This window comes from Elephantulus edwardii, unplaced genomic scaffold (assembly GCF_000299155.1).
Source record: "Elephantulus edwardii isolate Elephantulus edwardi_28Jun2011 unplaced genomic scaffold, EleEdw1.0 scaffold00047, whole genome shotgun sequence".
Lineage (NCBI taxonomy): Eukaryota > Metazoa > Chordata > Mammalia > Macroscelidea > Macroscelididae > Elephantulus > Elephantulus edwardii.
Genome location: NW_006399797.1, coordinates 5,895,721 through 5,918,916, shown reverse-complemented (window position 1 = coordinate 5,918,916; position 23,196 = coordinate 5,895,721). Strand labels below are relative to the sequence as shown.

General features: G+C 39.9%; 1 protein-coding gene and 1 pseudogene across 4 annotated transcripts in view; one reads left to right on the top strand and one right to left on the bottom strand.

The window, feature by feature from the left end:
- Positions 1-23,196, bottom strand: part of MON2 (MON2 homolog (S. cerevisiae)) — a 189,823-nt gene that overhangs the window by 59,958 nt on the left and 106,669 nt on the right. For 3 of the 4 annotated variants that reach the window (XM_006886042.1, XM_006886041.1, XM_006886040.1), the window contains exons 11-20: positions 21,176-21,329; positions 19,630-19,862; positions 10,196-10,277; positions 9,277-9,461; positions 7,692-7,804; positions 7,215-7,319; positions 6,476-6,556; positions 6,324-6,397; positions 6,142-6,232; positions 962-1,063 (exon numbers count right to left, since the gene is read on the bottom strand). In XM_006886042.1, coding sequence (XP_006886104.1) covers positions 962-1,063; positions 6,142-6,232; positions 6,324-6,397; positions 6,476-6,556; positions 7,215-7,319; positions 7,692-7,804; positions 9,277-9,461; positions 10,196-10,277; positions 19,630-19,862; positions 21,176-21,329 — 1,220 coding nt within the window. The remainder of the gene's footprint in view (positions 1-961; positions 1,064-6,141; positions 6,233-6,323; positions 6,398-6,475; positions 6,557-7,214; positions 7,320-7,691; positions 7,805-9,276; positions 9,462-10,195; positions 10,278-19,629; positions 19,863-21,175; positions 21,330-23,196) is intronic. The other variant, XM_006886043.1, reaches the window with a different exon arrangement.
- Positions 14,763-15,799, top strand: LOC102854386 (annotated as a pseudogene).

The following is a 23,196-nucleotide window of genomic DNA, read 5'->3' as shown; positions in this document are numbered from 1 at the left end:
CCCAGAGGTTTGCAGTTCAAATCTACCAGGTGCTCTGCTGGAGAAGGATGGGCAATCTCCTCCGGTACCAGTCAGACCTGATTTGATGGTATAAAAACACTCCACCCCTCCCCCTAAAAAAAGAAAATAAATATTCCCAGATAAAATTCTCTTGTACTACGGAGCTCTGGTGGTGTACTGTGTTGCGCTGCTAACCGAAAGGTCAGCTGTTCGAATTCACCAGCTGCTCCCTGGGAGAAGAATGGGCAATCTCCCTTCTTGTGATTTATTGCCTCTGAAAACCCACTGGAAGGTCAGCTTCATAGCAACTCATGTTGGTTCCGACCTGACAGTACACAACAATAACAACAACAAAAGGGAGCAACAAAATGATAAAAGAATCGGAAATATTTTAAGAATTACTAAAATGTGACACAGTGATACAAGTAAGGACATGCTATTGGAAAAAGGATGCTGATAAACTTGCTGAACTCAGTAATGCCACAAACCTTCAATTTGTAAAACAAAACAGAAAAACAACTCCAAAAACCAAACCAAACCAAGAAAAGCCAAACATCCACAATATCTGCTAAGCACAATAAAGTGAAGCATAAGAAAAGTATTCCTGTATAATAAAATAATGGAGCCCCAAGAGAAAGTTCAGAGATATCATTGTTAAGTCGCACTTTAAAATTTCACTTACATCAATGAAAGAAAAGTGTTCATTCATTAAACCAATTATTGTAAAACTTTAGTCCTTCATAAAACACACTGTCACTATGAATCATAGTAAAAACTTGATGCCACATTAACAAGAATATTAGGAAAGAAAAAAGGGCTAGTGTTGATTTTTAAAATGGTATGTAGAATCATTAGTTCAATGTGTATATTTTTAGTGATTTTAACATACAATGCACAAAGGAAAAAACATTCTAAAGTCTTAACATAAACATAAATATAATGTCTAAGAAAAAGAGGTTACCTCAAGCAGATGGCCGGTGAGAGGTCTCCACAAAATTTCTATTCGGTGCATGTTGACAAGACCAGTTTCTAACAATTTGGCAACAGCAAAAAGAGATGGTTCCTAGGAAGAAAACACACTGCATCATGTTATTTACTTTATTGTATACTTCTGCCAACCTGTATACTCTGTTAACATTGTCTGGACTGAAGGTCTATATGATTATTGACTAGATAGCATTGCTTGCTGCTATTCTGAATTATAGTCTGAAGTATAGTTCCCTAATAAACTCCACAATCAAATCCTACAGTTTGGGTATGATTCTGTGGAGTATGTGTGCTCACTGCAACAAATTTTAGATACAGTTACTAGCAAGACTGGTGTTAGAACTGGTGAAAGTGGATGCAGGAGCACGGAGACCAAGTCTGGCCTTGTGGTATTAGTGCAGTACTATGGATGCTGTTGCTCATAGAGCGGGCAGAGATCAAATTCAGTTATCTCCACACTGTCTATGTTCCAGTAACAGGAACCATCTCATGTTTAGAAGTATTTGGTACACAATGTCCCATAAATGTCAGCTATTACTGCTTTGTTGTTATTTTAATTTTAAGCAGTATGCACAATAATCATTAAAACAAGGAACAAACCTTAATTCAGGACGCCTAGACTACGGATCTCGCATTTGTGTTTTTTAAAATTCCATAGGTGACTTTGATGCATACCAAAAGTGAGTGCCACTATCAAAGAGGTTAAGAATGATGTTTTCGAATAAGAAACTAAGTGGAGGTTCAAATTGAAGCCCTACAAATTACTAAGTAGGTGAACACAGGTAGTTACGGTCACCATTGTCATATCTTCATCTGTAAAAGTCAGGAGGTGGATTTTAATCACTGACCTTCACAGAGTTGTTTTCAAAATTAAATAAAAGAATGTAAGTTGGTGTCTGACATAAACATTCAATGAACAAATGGTTTCCTTTTGTAACAGTACTGAGCTGGTATTCTGTCTGCACAAGGATCATTAGCATTCCTCTAAGAAAAAATTTGCAAGCTTCATCATAAACTATTTTCCAAACACAATGGCACACATTCCAGAAATGAGGATCAAAATTCAACTTGGTCACTTTCATATCATACATGAAGACATTTAATCCCTGAAACACTTAACCCAATAACAGCTGACACTGATAAACTTTCCACTTTATTTTTATGATGTAGAAAAATACTTACAAAAGTATCTTATTTTAACATTTACATATTTATAATGATTTATATTATTAATTTTAATGAACATTTACAGAGATTTTGGGTTTCCATTCATTCATTGTTACACTTTTCTCCCTGCCTAGCCCCCTCTTAATGATTTCTATAGAAAGCATATCTGAATAATAACAATTAATAGCCATCATCTAAATATTTTATAAAGCTTATAATTGAACCCTTTTATAAAGTTTATAGTTGAATACTTTGTAAAAGTCTTTATACTTTATTAAGCTCTTATTACCATTTCCAGTTTATAAATCTTAAAATGGACAGATGTGAATCTATTCTTGAGAATATTATCTCCATTCTACTCAGTGTTCCATTAGTCTTAGTACATGTTCCCCCTAAGTTTGTTAAATAAAGTATCTTACAAATCACACTATCTTGAAATCATACTTTCTAAAGGTAAAAAATTATTATCAAATCTTGTACTTTGTTGTTAAATCATTGTTTTTATTACACATCATCATTTTTTTTCTCTCTCTCAGAAGTTAAGTCCCTAGCTGCTAACTCAAATGTCACCATTTCAGATTTCCCTGATGCTCCATAAGAAGACAGACCTCATGATCTGCTCCCACACAGACTCCACTTCGGGATAAGCTATGGAGGTAGTTCTACTTTGTTAAATAGGATCGCTATGCGTTGAAACGACTGGAGGGAACACAGCAATGGATTGATCTTAAATTCTATTTTTTTTTTTTTTAAGTTTTGTGTGTGTACTGTCAAATCAGATCTGACTGGTATAGGAGGAGACTGCCCCTCCTTCTCCAGCAGAGTATCTGGTGGATTCGAACGCATACCTCTGGGATTGGAGTGCAGCTTCTTGCCACTGGCCACCAGAGCTCCCTCTGATCTTAAATTCCTATAAAAGATTCCTTTTGATTTCTATGGAACTTGCTCCTTTGCTAAACATGTAAATCCTGACCTTCATTCAACAATCAGCCACAATCATACTAGATCATCTTGATTAATAATTGTGATATACATACGTACTAAAAACTTCTTTTGCAACAAGACATAAAGGAGTCAAAGAAATACCACATCATATAACACATATACTTATTTATATTTTTAAGGCAGCTATGGTGGTCTAGGGTTAAGAAACTATGGTGTCAACCCAAAGGTGCATGGTTCAAATCTTCATGTGTTCCACAGGGGAAAGACAGGCAATCTTCTCCTGTTCAGTTTACAGTCTTTAAAAATCCACCTGATGGTCAGCTGTGAGTCAGTTCTGACTCTACGGCCTATAATAATAAGAATATAATTGCCACTGAACCAGAAGCCATGTACAGCTGACCCTTGAACAATATAGTTTTGAAAGGTGCTGGTCCACTGTTAACACGTTGCCACACACTTTTAAATTGATGACCGAGTTTAGAACACATTTTGCCGTCATTTGTGGCAATGTGTTAATTTAAGATTTTCCTGTTGTTATTCCACTGAGATCAAGTGTTGCTTATCAACTACACATAGAATGAGGTACTGTTCACATGGAGATGATTTTCTTACACAGCATAGTGACTACCTGCAACACTTAAGCCAGCTGCAATTCCAACAGGGGGGAAAAAATGCAAGTTTATGCTCAGTTTAAATTTATGCTGGTTCATGGTTCAGCCCACATAGTTCAAATTTGTTCTTCAAGATCCAAGGGTAGTTTAAATACTCTTTGAAAACAGAAATCTCCTATTTCCTTCATAGCTCCTGGCAAACAAAGTAAGCATATTGTACTTATTGAGTAAATACATGAATTCTCAAGACACTAGAGGGACCCTCTATGAGATGGATTGATTCAGTGACTGGGGTAATTGGGATGGGTGTGTCAGAGGCAATGCGATTGGCACAGGATAGAGCAGGGTTTAGGGCTGTTGTACATAGGGTCGCTATGAGTTGCAAGTGACTCGACGGCACGTAACAACAATAACATTATATAAACAAGCTCAGGCTGTGTTAAGATAGCCTATTAAAAAGAGTATATTTTTGTAATAAGAATCTTAAAGATGTAGGGTTATTCAAGATACCAGGAAATTGATAACTTTACTATATATTATTCTTGTCCTGATCCTTGCCCAAATCTCGGGGGAGGGAAACAGTAGAGTGAGGGGAGGATGGAAGGAGATAAAGTGATTACAACAATGAGATTTTGGAGATGGAATAAAACTTTACAGAGTTTTGTTCTGTTGTTTAGAGTTGCTATGGATTGGAGCCCACTCAATATCACCAATAACATCAAAACCTTCTTTCCTTCATGGACATTTATATTTGTATAATTTTCTAGTTATGTGTCATAATATATAAAATTTAGACCCAGTAAGCCTGTTTCAATCTTTAAATCAGTCACTTGCGTCACTATGACCAATCATAACAGAGAATTACAATTTAGAGTCAACATAAAGTGAAGAGGACCTAAAGCACTTAACGAAGATGATAAAATCCTTCAGTATGGATTATACTTCAACATACATAAAATTCCTCACAATTGAATCAAAAAGCAGTAATTGATAAGTGGAGAGAAGACTGACATTCATGGACTTCATTTTACTTGGACCTGAAACCAATACTCATGGTAGGAATAGTGAAGAAATCAAACACTGTATTATTGCTTCGGGAAATAAGCTGAAACTGCTAAGGAGCAAAGAAGTCACTCTTAAGACTGAGGTGTGCATGACTCCTCACATACATGTGAGAGTTGGACACTGAATAAGGAAGAATGAGAACTGACGCCTCTGAATCATAGTGTCGGCAAAGAGTATTACGTATACTACGGCTGCCAAAAGAACAAATCAGTCTTAGAAGTCTAAACAGAATGCTCCATAAAAGAAGGAGGGAAACAATCATTGCATCTACTTTGGGCATGTTATCAAGAGCAGCCAGACCTTGGAGAAAGAGATCATGCTTGCTAGAGAATCAGAGAAAAAAAGAGACAGCTCTTCAGTGGACTGACACAGTGACTGCACAATGGACCCTAGCACAGCAGAGACTGTGAAGATGGTACAGGGCTGGGCAGGCTTTCAATCTGATGTACACAGGGCTGCTGTGAGTCAGAAACAACTTGTTGGCGCATATCAGAGAAAGAGAGGAAGACCCTCAACAAGATGAACTGAGAGTAAATGTCACAATGGGCTTGAGCATATATCAGAGATTATGAGGATAGCACCAGATAGGGCAAGGTTCAGATCTATTGTTCACAGAGTTACTAAGAGTTGCAGTTGACTCAATGGTACCTGACAACAATCACCACTACCTCATTTTAGCTTCTATTGTTAGATGTTAAATAAATTATAAGGTGGCATTCTTAGCTCTCCATTATTTTCAAGTCATTGCTTTTTATAAGTGTTCAAAGCAAACCACATTATTAATTTTACAATACTGACGGCACTTAATTTTAAGTATTTCTAAGACAGAAGTAAATCTAAAATTTTCTATGTGAAAACAAGGTCAAACAGCAAATGGAACTACAGAACAGAAATGCTCTCAAATGTTAAAGTTCACAAGTACTATTAACTGAGTCAACAAAAAAAGCAAATGCTAAATTTTCAAAGGACATTTTCAAGGAGAGTAACATTAAAGGAGAATCATTACTTTCAGGGGGAAAATATCAGTCCCTATTCCAACCTGTCAAGATAAGGGAACTGAGACACTGTCATATATTCCTTGATTTAAATGACAAATGATTCCAATCATAAACTTACAAAAAAATAACTGTGACATTTTGTAAACTTCATGATATAGTCCTGAAATAGTCTCAATAAAAACACTCAATACACAAAAGAAATAGTCATTATTTAAAATAACAATAATAAATTCCATTGGCATGTGCTCTTTAACACCACCAACCACAAGTAGTAAAAACTCTAAAGCATGGTTAGTCTACAGAATGACTATGTTAGAGAGTAATTTATTAAACAATGTACTATATTTAAAACAGGTAGAATATCACACCTTATTATTTCCATAGGCCATATCCATTGCTTCTAGGGATAAGGAGCAAAGTGCATTTATTAAATGATGCAATGATACATCATCAAGATACCTAAAATGAAAATGAAGTAATAAGACATTCTGATCTGAAATATAGAGATAATAACAATGTTTCTATCCATTTTTAAAAAACTGACTCTTACTGTGAGCTTTCAAATAATCTTGACAGTATATTGGAAATCACTGGTAAATCTGTCATCACAGCAGTTGTTAGAACCTAAGAGAGGAATAAAATCAACTGTAACATAGGAACAGTCAGGGAAGCACTAATTGGGAAAGAATGACTAGAGCTTACAGTACTGGGTCCTTCGACAGCTCTCCCAGGTTTTAAGGCACCACCACTGCTAGGCTTTAATCCTAGAATCCATACAAGATGCTGCAAAAATAAACAGAAAAATAAACACACTTATGAAATTAAAGGAATTCTAACAACCTAAATAAAAATCAGAACTAACTTCTAATGTGTAGAACTCTCATGTCACAATGGTGAGGCATTGGACTGTTATCAAAAGATGAGGAACAGCTTCATGGCAGCAAACACCTGGCAATCCGCTGCTGTAAGGGTTTCAACCTAGGAAACCCTATGCGGCACTTTCATGTCCTAAAGCACTGCAATTAGTTTGAATCAAAACAACAACACACGATAAGAAATCACTTCTAATAATTCAAATCAGCAGTAAGTTTCTACTATTTCAAATTAACTCTGTAGTAAAAATTCTTACAAAAGATTTATTATGCCAAGGATTGCTGTTGTTGACAAGTGTCGAGTCGTAGGCGACTCATAGCGACTCTATGAAAGAAAGTCCTCGACAGTTGCGTGATTTTCATCCTTTCTCGATGCCAAGAATAGGCAGTGGAATTCAAGTATATTAAAAAATACTCCATCACTTCCTATGAGTCATGTCTTCTTCCCTTTGCAACTTCTTTTTGTCATACTTACAGCCTATTTCTGAGGCCTGCCCAAAGCACTAGCAGGCACTGCTTAGTGTAACTAACATAAAAGCATTAGTTTCTAACTTGAGGCTACAACATACCTGTAGTGTTGCCAAAACAAGTTGCCATGATGTTCCCAAAACGGCTCCATGACAGTGTGCCAAATTAAGTAAAGTCCTCATACACTGGATATTTTTGGAAGTTAGCTATACAGTTTAAAAAAAAATATATTTGAAGATATTCTTGAAAAAGAAAAAAATTTTAGTATCCTATTAAATGCTCTATAATGTTTTATTATATTAACTGTTTAGCATATATATTAATAAGTACGCATGACATCTATCATCAATAATTTTGTACAAACCAAATTCATTGGACTGGATTAAAAGTCATTATAATAATTGGTTAGGAGAAACGTCAACTCCATTGTATTAATCATTTTTTTCTATAGACATCATTCTGGTAAAAGAAAATAAGTAAGAGTTCAGTGATAAAGTTTGACAAATACCAAGAAAGGACACAACAGGTTTCCTTGTTAGTTAATCATTAATAACAACAAAAATCATGAGCAAGTTTACCATTACTGTCCCTTGGGGCTGGACTGCTAGAGGCTGCCCAACTGCGACAACTTGCTGGTGAGATTCACTTGATGGACTTATCATCATAACACTTTGGCCCTGAATAGAATATGCTAGAACATAAAGGAAAGCCTAAATAATTAAAAGGCATTTACATGCTGGACTCAAATGTAATATTTTAAAAATATTAATTTGGCTGAGCTAAGTTAAACAGTGACCTATAAAAACTAACATTTTTATAAAACACTTTAATACAAACATTTTAAAAACTCATACAGTGCAGAAACCAGGACACATTGAGCAAAAAAATTAAGCAAAGGATCAGCTTATAGTGTAACATTTTATATAATATAAACTTGCAAAACTTTGGTACATTTCTTCATAAGCAAAATATAATCCTGACACAGTAAGGATTTTACACATCTTCAGTATACTTTCCCAGTTAAAATTAGAAAGCAAAATTTACATTTCAGTCTGAAAATGGAGTATTATATTAAAATCTAATAACATTAACCACCCTCCAAATAACCCATGACTGTTGAGTCAGATATGACTCAGGGTGATCATCTACCACATTTTCAAGGCTATAAATCTTTATAGAAGAATGGCCATCTTTCTCTTTCAGAGCTAAAAAACTCAAGCTGCTACTGAGTTGGAACTGACTCACAGTCCTAACCCTCCAGAAGGATTTACGAAGTTAAAAATTGCACAGGAGGAGACTGCTCATCTTTCCCCATAGAGACGCTGGTGGAAATGAAACGCCAAAGAGGTGCTGCCTGTGGGTTAGCAGCACAGGTCCCTATGGACCACACCGACCAAGCTCATTATTCCCTCAGAGCAGCCAGTTGGATTTGAACTGTCCATCATTAGTAGCCCAACATGTTACACTGCTAAAAGTTGTGGTTAAGTTCAGTCAACTGAGATAGAATTGACTCACAGCTGACTCTCTAGCATGTTTTCAGAGGCAGTAAAACACACTGGAAGAGTTTGTTCATCTTTCTCCTGCAGTGGAGCAGCTGGTGGATCTGAACCATGCATGTGTCTTTGGGTTGCCAGTGCAACTCCTAACCACTAAGTCAACAAAATTATACGTCAGCCGGGCTCCTTACATTTAAATTCTATGTAGCAAAGTATTAAAGAGAAAGCTGTTTGATATTAGCCTGATCTAAGCTTTGGGCTTAGTATTTTTGGGGATTTTTTTTGCTATGGAGTAGGAACTGATTTACAGTCAACCCTTTGGTGAGTTTTCAGAGGTTGTAAATCCCATTGAAAGAAGCTGCCCATCCTCCTGCAGAATGGCTGGTAAATTTGAACTTCCAGGGAGGTGTGGACTTTTAGCTCCAGCACAGACCACGAAGGACTATACCATCAGAACTCCCTTAACCTAATTGTAAGCACTACTGTTGTATAAATTTCATTTAAAAGACACCTTTTTGTTTTGAGAGACAGAAGACATTCAAGCTTGGGACTATTATCTCCCCCAAGATCACACAGGCATGGAGAAGAACAGCCAATGCTTAACCTAATGATATCTATATTCTTTCCCCTATACGTGTTACTACATTAGACAGGATTTAAGTCTTACATTTATTAGAAAGTGTAGCTGCAGTGGTGGCATTCAAAACAGTAAGAGCATAATGAGGCGGCAGGGAACCTTTGCATATTGCAGTTATAAAGGCATCTCTTGATGTTACAAGGCCCAGCCTTCCACAAAGAGCAGCCATAGTCAATTCTGCTTTTAAAATATTCTCAGTGGCAGCTTCATCTGTGCTGAAAATATAAGATATTCTATTTAATAAAATTAATTTGTTCTTGATTATGCTTAAACATAATCTCAAATTATATATTAGATGAATTTTAAAGAAAATCTACAAACTTTCTTACTTATATTAATTTTAAACAGTCTTTTCACATAAAGACTGCTAAAATTATATAATTAAGAAGTAATTTTAAATAATTAACATAAGAAAATATGAATTGGGTAAAAGCAACACATAGGTAGTTATTAAAATACAAAGTTTCTGAGCTTGTAAAGTAAATGCAGTTCATTGTATGAACTGCATTTACTTTAAATGATTTATGTACTTTTCGTGCCTGTATTAAAATATACCTTATTAATTTACATAATTAAGATTGTATTTATAAAGACACTGATAATTAAAAGGAATAATAATGAAAACATCAACAAAAAACACCCAGTCCACAAAACAAACAATCCATGAGATAGTTTATGTCAGAATCAACTTATAATGTCATCACTGGAACAGAATTTCATCATAAATCAGCAACTACCTATACTTTTTATCTAAAATGTTAAGCATTTAAAAATCAATAAAATTTTTAACTTTGAATAAACGTATTAAAAAACTAAAAAAAAACCACATTAAATAACCTTTTATATATGTCCTATGAAAGACATTATTTTTTAAAAGAAGTCAAATTTAAAGTAAAAATGTTTTAGCTGTGACATGGTGCATAAAACTGATGAAGATTTAATTGAATACCTGGCATCAAGGAGAAGCGAGAGTGCAGCAAGAAGACCACACCAGCATGCATTCACCATTTCTTCCCAAACAGCTCTGCTAACTTAAAGAAATACAATATGTGGGAATCAGAGACATCATATCTGACAAAATGTCAAAATCTAAAATCTACCTGGTCATTACACAAGATGTCAATTATTTTTATTTCATCACCTTAATTACCAAATACTAAACTTCTAATATTTAAAATATATCTGAATTACCACACTTGAAAATCACAGTATAGTTTCAGACTTGGAAAATTTTTAAACATTTATAGTAAAATCGCTTCATAAACAAGCTAAAACTTTTATATGCAAGATAAAATGTAAAACACATAAAATTAATAAATTATTTTATGCCAAGAAATCTGGAGAACAACCACTTGGCCAACTGACTGGAAGAGATCTATATTTGTTCCCATTCCAAAGAAAGGTGACCCAACTGAGTGTGGAAACTACAGAACAGTGTCATTGATTTCACATGCAAGCAAGATTCTACTGAAGATCATCCAAAAACGATTAGAACAGCACATCAGCAGAGAACTGCCGGAAGTCCAGGCTGGGTTTAGAAGGGGTCGTGGTACTAGGGATATCGTTGCTGATGTTAGATGGATCTTGGCTGAAAGCAGAGAATACCAGAAGAATGTCTATCTGTGTTTCATTGATTATGCAAAGGCATTTGACTGTGTGGATCATAACAAACTGTGGCTGACTCTGAGAAGAATGGGAATCCCAGAACATTTAATTGTGCTAATGCGAAACCTATACTTGGACCAAGAGGCAGTAGTCAGAACAGAGCAGGGCAACACTGCATGGTTCAAAATTGGGAAGGGTGTACGCCAGGGATGCATCCTGTCTCCATACCTTTTCAACATGTATGCAGAGCAGATTATCCGAGAGGCTGGGCTCTATGAGGAGAATTGTGGCATCAGGATTGGTGGAAGAATCATCAACAACCTGCATTATACAGGTTATGCAGATGACACAACCCTGCTTGCTGAAACTGAGGAGGACCTCATGCACTTGCTGCGAAGGGTCAAGGACTGCAGCCTTCAGTATGGACTGAGGCTCAATGTCAAGAAGACAAAGATTCTCGCCACTGGACCAATTGGCAGCGTCAGGATGGATGGCGAAGAGATTGAGATTGTTCACAGCTTCAGTTTGCTCGGCTCCACAGTCAACACTCTTGGCACCAGCAGTCAGGAAATCAAAAAGCGTATCGCAATGGGAAAGTCTGCTGTTAGGGACCTCTGAAAGGTACTCAGGAGCAACAGTGTCTTTCTGGAGACTAAGGTGCGCCTGATATAGGCCATGGTATTTGCAATCGCTTGTTATGCATCAGAGAGTTGGACAATGACTAGGGAGGACAGAAGGAGAGTGGGTGCTTTTGAGCTGTGATGCTGGAGAAGGGTACTGAATGTACCATGGACTGCCCGGAAAACAAACAGATTCACCTTGGAGAGGATTAAACCAAGCTACTCCTTGGAGGCAAGGATTCTGGAGCTTCGTCTGACATACTTTGGACATGTTGCCAGGAGGGACGGGTCCTTGGAGAGGGACATCATGCTTGGGAGGATGGAGGGACAGCGCAGGAGGGGAAGACCCTCTATGAGATGGATTGATTCGGTGACTGGGGTAATCGGGATGGGTGTGTCAGAGGCGGTGCGGTTGGCGCAGGATAGAGCAGGGTTTAGGGCTGTTGTGCATGGGTTGCTATGAGTCGGAAACGACTCGACGGCACATAACAGCAACAACATGTTACAGATACGTATGTTCAACTATGCAATTATGAATAAAAACATCAAAGAAATTAAATAATATAATTTACCATCATCATATAAGTCACAAAATTAAAAAAGCATGTATGTAAGTATCAGTTCTTAATTCTTTCCTTTCCCCTTTCTATCCAGCTAAACATTTGGTGGGCCTGACCACCTGGGAGTAAGTGAGGGTGGGTACAAAGAAAGAAGCTGTTTCAGCCAGGGGACAGGTAATACACACTGCAAACTGAGAAAACTAATAAATACATTTAGTAAAATGGGACCCAAGCTTTTCTTTCTTGAGGAAGGAAATTATATATATGGAAAGTTAATATGGTACCATGTGGTAGTGAAATAGAATTGGAAAAACTGATATGATCGGTGTGTGTGTGTGTGTGTATAGAGTTGATATATATATATATATATATATATATATAGAGAGAGAGAGAGAGAGAGAGAGAGAGAGTTGAGATATATATATAGTTGGTGGTGGTGGTGTACTGTTGAATCAGATGCAACTAGCACAGGAAGAGAATGCCCCTTCTTCTCCAGTGGAGCATCTAGCAGATTTGAACTGCATGCCTTTGGGATTGTAATGTACCTTCTTGCCACTAGGCCATCAGAGCTCCCTTTGATCTTATGGATGATATTTAACACAAATATTGTTAGATGTCTTCAAGTCAACTATGACTTATAGCTTCTCCATGAACAACACATCTGAACCCTGCCCTCTCCTACACCATCCTCATTATCTCTAACATTGTTGAGCCCATTGCTACAGTAACTATGTCAATATATCACACTGAGGGTCATCCTTTCTTTTGCTGATGCTCTCATTTGCCCAGTATGATGTTTTTTTCCAAGGACTGGCCCTTCCTGATTACATCATGCCCACTAAAGGATGTGAGATGAAGTTTTATCAAATGTGCCTCTAAAGAGCACTCCAAGACTTTTCCAGGACTGATTTGTTTGGAAGTCCATGGGATATTCAGTACTCTTTTCCAGCACCACAATTTAAAAGGATAAATTTTTTTCTGTCATCTTTATTCACTGTTGAACTACCAGATGCATAGGAAATCACTGACAAGATTACAACTTGGATCAGATACAATTTGGGCTTTAAGCTGATACTATTGCTCTTTAAAACTTTGGAGAGATGCTTAATAGCACACTTTCTTAATGCAACATGTGTTTTGATTTCTTCACTACAATTACCTAGGGTGTTGACTGTGGATCCAAATAGAATGAAGTCACTGAAAAAAAATCAATCTTTTTTCTACCTCTATCATAACATTGACTATTGGTCTTGTGGTGAAAATTTCTGTTTTCTTGATGTTGAAATACAACCCATTTTAAAGGCTGTAGTCTTTTATCAGTAAGTGCTTTAGTAAACAGATACTTCAGAATAAACAGACACTTTAAAAAGGTGGTTGTTGTTGTGTACCATTGAGATGGAAACAACTCAAAACTTACCCTCCCACGGGTTTTCAGAGACCATTAATCCCATATGAGGACACCACACATGCTCCCACAGAGCAGCTGGTATAAGCATTTGTGTGCACTTGTTTTCTACTCTAGTAGCAAGAAGTAAACCTATAGCCCATATATTTATTTCTAAATAACCAAAACCCAAATCTTATTCTGCTTAAGGTGCCCTGGTTGCCATCAAGCTGACTTCAATTCCGTGTTCCCCATGTGTTAGAGTAGACTGCTCCATAAGATCTTCTGGGATGTAATCTTTAAGAGAAGATCATCAGGTCTTTCTTACACAGAACTGCTGGATGGGCTTGAGCTGCCAATCTTTAGGGAAGCTGAGTACAAAACATCTGTGCCACCTACAGCTCTCATAGAACAGTATGTTGCACTGCTAATCAAATGCTCAATGGTGGCGGCCGTGCGTGAGCCCTGCGATCCGGTCACGTCCCCGCCGCCGCGTCGTGTGGAGCTAGGGCCGCGTCCAGGGGGCCGGACAGCGCGGAGCCGACGCCGCCTGAGGTGGTGGCCAGATGTACAGCCTCTCGACGGAGCAGCCCACGGTGGCCAACCCTTCAACTCTGATGAGCAGTGTCCCCACAGCAATAGTAGAGACACCCTGACCCTGGAGCCCGTCACCGACCTGGAGCTGAACAGCAGAGACATCTCAATTCTGGAGGCTCCAATGCACGTAAGTGGACAGTGGACAGCCTCCCACCACTGATCAGACCACACAGCAGAGGCACCCAGACCCTGGAAACCCCATCACTGACCTGGAGCCAAACGGCAGACACCTCAACTCCAGGGGTCCCAGCACACCTAAGTGGCCTTCTGCCACTAACCAGACTACACAGCAGAAGCACCCCAACCCTGAAGGCCCAGCCGCTGACCTGGAGCCACACGGCAGAGACACACCGGCCCTAGAGCCCTGGTGCTAACATGGAGCTGAACAGCAGAGACCTCTCAACCCTGGAGGTCCCAGCACACCTAAGTGGATGGCAACCAGCCTCCCGCCACTGACTAGAGCCACACAACAGACACCCCGACCTGGAGGCTTTCCCACTGACCTGGAGCCCCACCGTCTCCCACTGCTGAGCCAGAGCTGCTCGGTTGGAGGGCAGCGGGCTGTGTCTGGGATGGCCATACCCGCTGGGGGCCCCTCACAGCACCAGAGGCTACAGTGTGGCGGCAGGCCTGTGCCCCCCAGCAGGTGCTGAGCACAGGGTGGCCACTCAGCATCGTGTCTCAGCACCAGCAGGCAGAGCGGCGTGAGGACAGGGCCCAGCTGAGCACGGTGGCCGGCCACCTCGGACCATGGGATGCCGGCAGAGATCCGAGGAGAAGGAGGCGGCACGGCGTTCCCCGTGCATCGATCGCCACCTATGCTCCGAGAGCCAGCGGCTCCTGGGCACCAGCAACTCTGACAAGAGCACGATCGTCAAGCAGATGAAGATCATCCACAGTGGGGGCTTCAACCTGGAGGCCTGCAGGGAGTACCGGCCCCTCATCATCTATAACGCCATCGACTCCCTCACCCGCATCACCCGTGCTCTGGCCACCCTGCGCATCGACTTCCACAACCCAGACCGCGCCTACGATGCTGTGCAGCTCTGCGCTCAGCGGAACAGCTGAGAGCAAAGGCAAGATCACACCCGAACTGCTGGGCGTCATGCGGCGGCTGTGGGCCGACCCCGGCGCACAGGCCTGCTTCGGCCGCTCCAGCGAGTACCACCTGGAGGACAATGCGGCCTACTACCCGAACGACCTGGAGCGCATCACCGCACCCGACTACATCCCCATGGTGGAGGACATCCTGTGCTCACGCGACATGACCACAGGCATTGTGGAGAACAAGTTCACCTTCAAGGAGCTGACCTTCAAGATGGTGGACGTGGGCGGCCAGCGCTCAGAGCGTAAGAAGTGGATCCACTGCTTCGAGGGCGTGACTGCCATCATCTTCTGCAAGGAGTTCAGTGGCTATGACCTGAAGCTCTACGAGGACAACCAGACGAGCCGGATGGCTGAGTCTGCGCCTCTTTGACTCCATCTGCAACAACTGGTTCATCAACACCTCACTCATCCTTTTCCTCAACAAGAAGGACCTGCTGGCTGAGAAGATCCTGCGCATCCCACTCACCGTCTGCTTCCCCGACTACCATGGCCAGAACACCTACGAGGAGGCGGCCGTGTACATCCAGCGGCAGTTCGAAGACCTGAACCGCAACAAAGAGACCAAGGAGATCTACTCCCACTTCACCTGTGCCACTGACACCAGCAACATCCAGTTCGTGTTCGACACGGTAACCGATGTCATCATCCAGAATAACCTCAAGTACATCGGCCTGTGCTGAGGCCCAGTCTGTGAGCCCCGGACGGTCATGGCCTCCTCGGCCCCACCTGCCACAGACCTGACTGCAGCCAGGACGCCGGGTAGGTGGACACACACGCACATGTACACGCGCACACACACTCGGAGGCGTTCTCAGCACTGCTGAAGACTTGGGAACCATCCACAAGCCCGCCTGTCCACTCACTCTGCCTTCCAAGCCGGCCCCCCAGCAGAGAGCCAGAGTCAGACCGCTGGGGTGAGTGTTCAGGAGGAGGCGTCTCCAGCCTACACGAGACTGGAGACCTTACAGCTGACCAGAGGGAGCCTGGAGCAGGGGCTGCAGCCATGCCTGCCGGCCATACATGTGCACCAGCTGCACCCACAGCCTCCGTGCCCAGGTGTGAGGCCAGCCACACCACACGTCCCTCCTGCAGCAGCTTCAAAATATGCAGCAAAACTAACTGAACCAAGAGGACCATTTCCTGCAGACAGGCTGCCAGGAGCAGTTGCTCCGAGTCTCATGTTTTATAACTGAAACCTGGGTTTTCTTCTCTGACATTCTCCTTTTTTGGCCAAATCTTGTGGTGTTTTGCAGAAAAATAACCAAACCAAACAACAACAAAAACCAGAAATTTCCAATGCAGTTGAGTATTCTTTTTTAAATGTAGATTTTACAAACATATTTTTTTTCAGGTGGTCCTTTTTGTGTCTGGCTTGCTGAGTGTAAAGTTGTTCTCTGGGCAGCACAGGCCCTCTGCCCCAAGGAGCCCTGGGCAGGCAGCCGTGCCACTGCAAGGGCAGGGATGAGCTGGACGTCTCTGAGCCCAGTCCCCATGTCACTGGTACAGTCTGCTTCGAGTTTATTTATATTTAACAAAATTTACGCGACATACTGAGAAAGTGTTCACAAGGACCAAAGGGCAGCATTTGAACATAGCAGGACTCCCCAGGTCACTTCCTGTGGCTTTGTCGTGTGGAAGATGCAGATGCTGCATCGAGTGTGGCCGCAGATGGCCGATTTTCCTGTGACAGCGCAGCCAGCGTTGTCGCCTGAGGGAGCTCTCCTGGCCGGGGCCAGATGCCAGTGAGGCCCTGCACCAAGGGCTGTGTAAATACCCCTGTGGGGGCCCAGAGCCCTTGCCAAAGCCCCTCTTCTCACCCCTTCACTTGGTGCCCATGTGCGCCAGATCACAGGCCAGGAGTCAGCACACACAGTGGGACAACAGCCAGTGACAACACGCGGGTCTCAGATTGTCCACTTTGAGAAAATAAAGCTCGTGAATGAAAAAAAAAAAAAAGCTCAATGGTTTGAATCCACCAGCTGCTCCATGCGAGAAAGATGTGTAATCTCTCTTTACGGCCTTGGAAACCTGGTGGAGGACTATCAAGAGTTGGAAGTGACTTAATGGCAATGAGTTTTCTGAGTTTAAAGATCCTTAGTCTCTAAATACTGTTTTCTATGTAAGGTGCCATTGTAGCATAGTGATTAAGTGTTTGGCTGCCAATGGGAGAATGATATCGTAGTTTGCTTCTGCAAAGACTGCAGCCTTGGAAACCTACTAGACAGTCCTGATCTGTCCTACAGGGTCTAAATCAGAACCAACTTGATGGTATCAGTGTTATATAGATGATTCCGAGAATGGACAAGAGAAATCCAAGATGAGCCTGGGACATTTTGATGGGTGAGACTGTGAGGAACTAATCATATCAGAAGTACAGAGGAGGACCTTAGCACGTGATAGCTATAAACTATAATTCTTAATAAAATAGCTATCCATGAATCAATAGAAATAGAAATAAAGTGAATGCAGAAAGGAAAATATGTTTCAGAGTAAAGCTCAAAGAATTTATCCACAGAAAGTTTCCTTTCAGTGAAAAAAAAAAACCAAAAACACAAACAACCAAAACCCAAAAAAACCAAACCTGGAAGACACCATATTAATGAAATGATTAAAATTGGCATCACTAATGAGGCAAACTGCTATTTCCTGGTACAGCCACAACGTGTCTACAGCAGCCCTGCCAAAAATGCACTACGTCAAATTTAGTTTGGAGGAAACATCAAACAAATCCCACTTGATGAGCCAGCACTTCAAGAAATACCAGTCATGTAAAACAATGAAAGACTGAGGAATGTTTACAGATTGGAAGAATACAGAGACATGGGGCAACAAAATTCAGTATGTGACTGAGTCACAAAGGCTTTCACTGGGACAAGTGGCAAGATTTGAATGGGATCTCAGATTGCTGTTGTTATGTGCCGTCGAGTTGTTTGCGACTCATAGTGACCCTATGTACAACAGCTCTAAACTCTGCTCTGTGCTGTGCCAATCACACCGTCTCCAATACACCCATCTTGATTATCCCAGTCACTGAATCAATACACCTCATAGAGGGCCTTCCTCTCCTGCACTGTCTCTCCACCCTCCCAAGCATGATGTCCCTCTCCAAGGACCGGTCCCTCCTTACAACATGTCCAAAGTATTTCAGATGAAAACTCAGAATCCTTGCCTACAAGGAGCAGCCCAGTTTAACCCTCTCCTGGATAAACATGTTTGTTTTCTTAGCAGTTTATGGTATATACAATACTCTTCTCCAGCACCACAGTTCAAAGGCATCAATTCTGCTTCTATCCTCCCTAGTCATTGTCCAACTCTCTGATGAATAGCAAATGATTGCAGAGACCATGGCCTGTATCAGACGAACCTTAGTCTCCAGAGTGACACCATTGCTCTTCAGTACTTTGGAGAGGTCCCTAACAGCAGACTTTCCCATGACAATACGTATTTTAATTTCCTGGCTGCTGTTGCCAAGAGTGTTGACTGTGGAGCCAAGCAAATAAAGCTGTAAACAATCTCAATCTCTTTACCATCCATCCTGATGCTGCCAGTTGGTCCAGTGATGAGAATCTTTGTCTTCTTGACATTGAGCCTCAATCCATTTTGAAGGCTGCAGTCCTTGACCCTCTGCAGCAAGCACTTCAGGTCCTCCTCAGTTTCAGCAAGCAGGGTTGTGTTATCTGCATAACACAGATTGTTGATAGATCTTCCACCAATCTTGACCCCACATTTCTCCTCATAGAGCCCAGCCTCCCAGATAATCTGTTCTGCACACAGGTTGAAAAGGTATGGGGATAGGACACATCCCTGGCGTATGCCCTTCCCAATTTTGAACCATGCAGTGTTTTCTTGCTCTGTCTGATGACTGCCTCCTGGTCCAAGTATAGGTTTTGCACTAGCATGATCGAGTGTTCTGGGGTTCCCATTCTTTTCAGAGTCAGCCACAGTTTGTTATGGTCCACACAGTCAAATGCCTTTGCATAGTCAATGAAACACAGACATTCTCCTGGTATTCCCTGCTTTCAGCCAAGATCCATCTAACATTAGCTACAATGTCCCTAGTACCATGCATGACCCCTTCTAAACCCAGCTTGGACTTCCGGAAGTTCTCTGCTGATGTGCTGTTCCAGTCATTTTTGGATGATCTTCAGTAGAATCTTGCTTGCATGTGAAATCAATGATTTTGTTCTACAGTTTCCACACTCTGTTGGATCTCAGATTAGATTATAATATTGGACTGACACTAAAATTGTGATGGTGAGTATATTGTGGTTACATAAGAAAATGCCCTTATTTGTTAAAAAAAATACATAATGTACTAAAGAGTAATAAAGTATCATGTCTAATCTAGTCTCACCATAGTTCAGAAAAATGCATGATTAGACAAATAAATTAAAGTTTCACAAATGGGAAATTGGAGTAAAAGCATTTAAAGGAAACATTATCATTTTAACCTCTTTATAAATTTCAAATTATTTTTAAAAGGTAAAAATACAGAACTGTACTATTATACCTATTTCTGTATCCATGTGGTCTGACGCCGACTGCAAATCTTGATGTTCTGATGACTGTGTTGGTGAAGATGCTGCTTCGGTGGAAGTCTGACATTCTGTTTCAGCCTCTCCTAATTCTTCTTCAATCATACTAGTTATGCCACGTACGAGGTCTAACAAACAATGGAATGCCACAGACATGGCATATCCTTCAGGTATAGTTGGGGGCTCCACTTTGTCCAACATCTCTAGGCTGAAATTATGAAAAATCAGATCATTACTGAGAAGTCACAAAGGCGAAACTATGTAAAATCATTTACCTGATTTATGGATGACAGAAATGAAGATAAATAGTGAAAGTAAATGGACATCTTCACTTAGTTTCAGAGATCTTAAAATTGAAATCTACCAAGATAATCCAATGGGGAAAGGATAACTCAATAGGAAAAGAATGGTGTTGGGTCACATGTAGGAGGGTGTTTCTGACTATAGCTATGACAGGAATGAGTGCAAGTTTCATGGATATACAGTGGTATGTTACTGTGATTTTTATTTGTATTTTCTTATATTATACCTTGCAATGAATGAATGAAAGGTACCAAATCCAATAAGGATGTTGCAATGTGACCATGTAAATTCATACATAGATATTTTCTTATTATTTATTATTTTGGAAGGGAATAATTATATTTTATACTGCCTTGAAAAAAAGAATCTATTTTTTTCTCTTTTGAGGTTTAATCTCAACCTTCTTTTAAAGATGCAAAAGTGAGATCAAGTACTGTAATCAAAATCATACTACTGAGCAAAACAATTTTAAGTAATTAATAAGATGTTTTCAGTCTTCCATGAATTTAAAAAAATGATAAAATTTGGTCAAATTATTTAATTAGTCTTTCTCCAATCCTGTTATCACTTTCTTCTTTGCAGAGTACAGAGTAAGTATAAATACGTGAAAGGCCAGAATCCTGACACACATATTTTTAAAATTTTAAACCACACAGGAGCACCCTGTTGTATCAGTTGACCCTTGGTCTAGTCATATATTCTATATGAACACAATGAAGTGTTTTTAAATCCCCATTCTTTGAAATGCTATCCATAATTTGTTATGATCTCACAGTCAAACATCTTTTCATAGTGAATAAAACACAAGTAAACATCTTTGGATTTTCTTCCATCCCAAATCTGTCTTCTAGCAACAATGTATACCCTTATTACACATCCTTTTCTCAATCTGCTTGAATTTATAGCAGTTTCCTATTGATACATTGCAACTTTCTTTGAATTATCTTCAACAAAATTCTACTTATGTGATATGAATTATATTATTTGATAATTTCTGCATTTCACTAGATGCCTTTTCTTTGGAAGTGCTCATCACTTTTCTAGCCAAGAAATCTGAAACACAGCTACCTAGCCAACCTACAGGAGGAGATTAATATACGTTATCATTCAAAGAAAGATAATTCAATAGGATGTCTTAGGAATACTAGATGTAAAATTAAAAATATAGAAAGAATAATTTTAGGATTAAATAGAATTACTTTCAAAACTACTACTTACTAGGTGGCTTTAGCACTGCCTTGAACTGTTACAGTTAGAATAGGGATCCATGTTCCTCTATATTCAAATGCTGGTAGCAAAGAAACACCTCCACCAATTCCCAACATCCCTGAGTTTGCTTGTCCTGAAACTGGGCCACCTGCATTATTGTTTCCTATTAAAGAAGCAGTGAGTGGAAAACAAAGATATGAATTTACAACATAATCACAATTCAATAAATATCCAGACACTTGGTGAATTACAAGAAATTTTCTGTGCGATAGAAAACTGGATATCACTACATAAGTGAAAATTATCATCCTTATTTTGGTTTACTAGAAAGCCTTTCTGTTGCTTCAAAACATTTCCTTTTTCTTGCCAAAAAGGTTACTAATGATGGCAGTGAAGAACACTTTTCGAACTAGAGAATGGTGATGGGTACACAATATAATTAATATAATTAATTTCACTGAACTGTACATTTAAAAAAAGTTAAAATGACAAATACCTGGTGCTGCATATTCTACTACAATTAAAAAAACTATCAATAAAAAAATAACAATTTTTATAACATATCTTAAGCTAGAACATTTTTTTCAGAGGTGAGAATAAAGGATAAAAAGAATCATATAGCCCTTTTGAATCTCTGGGCACCACTGTGGGGGTTGGCAAGAACAGGCACTTTACGAAAGGTGGCAAACATGAGCAAAGAAGAAAATGTTTGATCCATTTTCTAAGAAAGATTCGTATGCTGTAAAGACACCAGCTATACAAGAAATATTGGGAAGACACCAGTCACAGGACTCAAGGAACCAAGATTGTTTCTGATGGACTCAAGGGTCATGTTTTTGAAGTGAGCCTAGCTGATTTGCAAAATTAGATTTTCATTTCAAAAATTCAAGCTAATTACTGAGGATGTTCAAGGCAAAAACTGCCTCACCAACTCTCATGACATGGATTTTACTCATGACAAAATGTGTTCCATGTTGTACAATGTATACCCACTCTGGAAGGAAGTTTGGCATTTCCTCAAAAAGTTGAACATAGAAATTCCATGACTCAGCTATTCCATTGCTAGGAATACACCTCAAGAAAATGAGAACTGAGGTTCAAACGGACACTTGTACACCAATGTTGATAGCAGCATTATTCACCATCACAAGAATGTGGAAACAGTCCAGATGGCCAACTACAAACGAATGGATTAAGAAGTTGCAGTATATTCATACCATGGAATACTATGCTGCACGCAGGAGCAATCATTTTGTAAATTATTACCTAACTTGGGAGAGCATTAAGTTGAGTGAACTAACTCAGTCCCACAAGGACAAATACTGTATAAAACCATTATTGTAGATTGAGTATGAGTATCCAAAGTGGGAGAGAAGGTAAAAATAGAGGGGTGAGGATGGGGGGGGGTAGGGTGTTAATCACAGGGTTGCACAATTCGATGGGTGGGTGGAGTAAACTAAATGGGAAGGATCTTTTGTGAAAAACTTTGTAAATAAATCAGAGTAATTAAAAAATAAATAAATAAAAGTGCTCCATGGTCAATAAATGGCAGACCATGACTGAAGCTCATGTTGATGTGAAGACTACTGATGGTTATTTGTTTGCTCTATTTTGTGTTGGTTTAAAAAAAAAAAAAACCACAATTAAATTCGGAAGGCCTCTTATGCTCTGCACCAACAGGTCCACAAAATCTGGAAGAAAATGATGGAAATCATGACCCCAAAAGTGCAAATTTAAAAGAAGTGGTCAATAAATTGATTCTAGACAGCAGTGGGAAAGACACGGAAAAGTCTTGCCAGTCTATTTATCTCCTCCATGATGTCTTTGTTAGAAAAGTAAAAATGCTGAAGAAGTCCAAGTTTGAATTGAGCAAACTCATGGAGCTTCATGGTGAAGGTGGAAGCTCTGGGAAAGCTACTGGACATGTGACGGGTGCTGAAGTTGAATGAGCTGATAGCTGCCAGTTCAAGAATCTGTTGAAAATTCAGACTTTTAATAATGACAAATAAAAGTTATTATTTATTATTAAA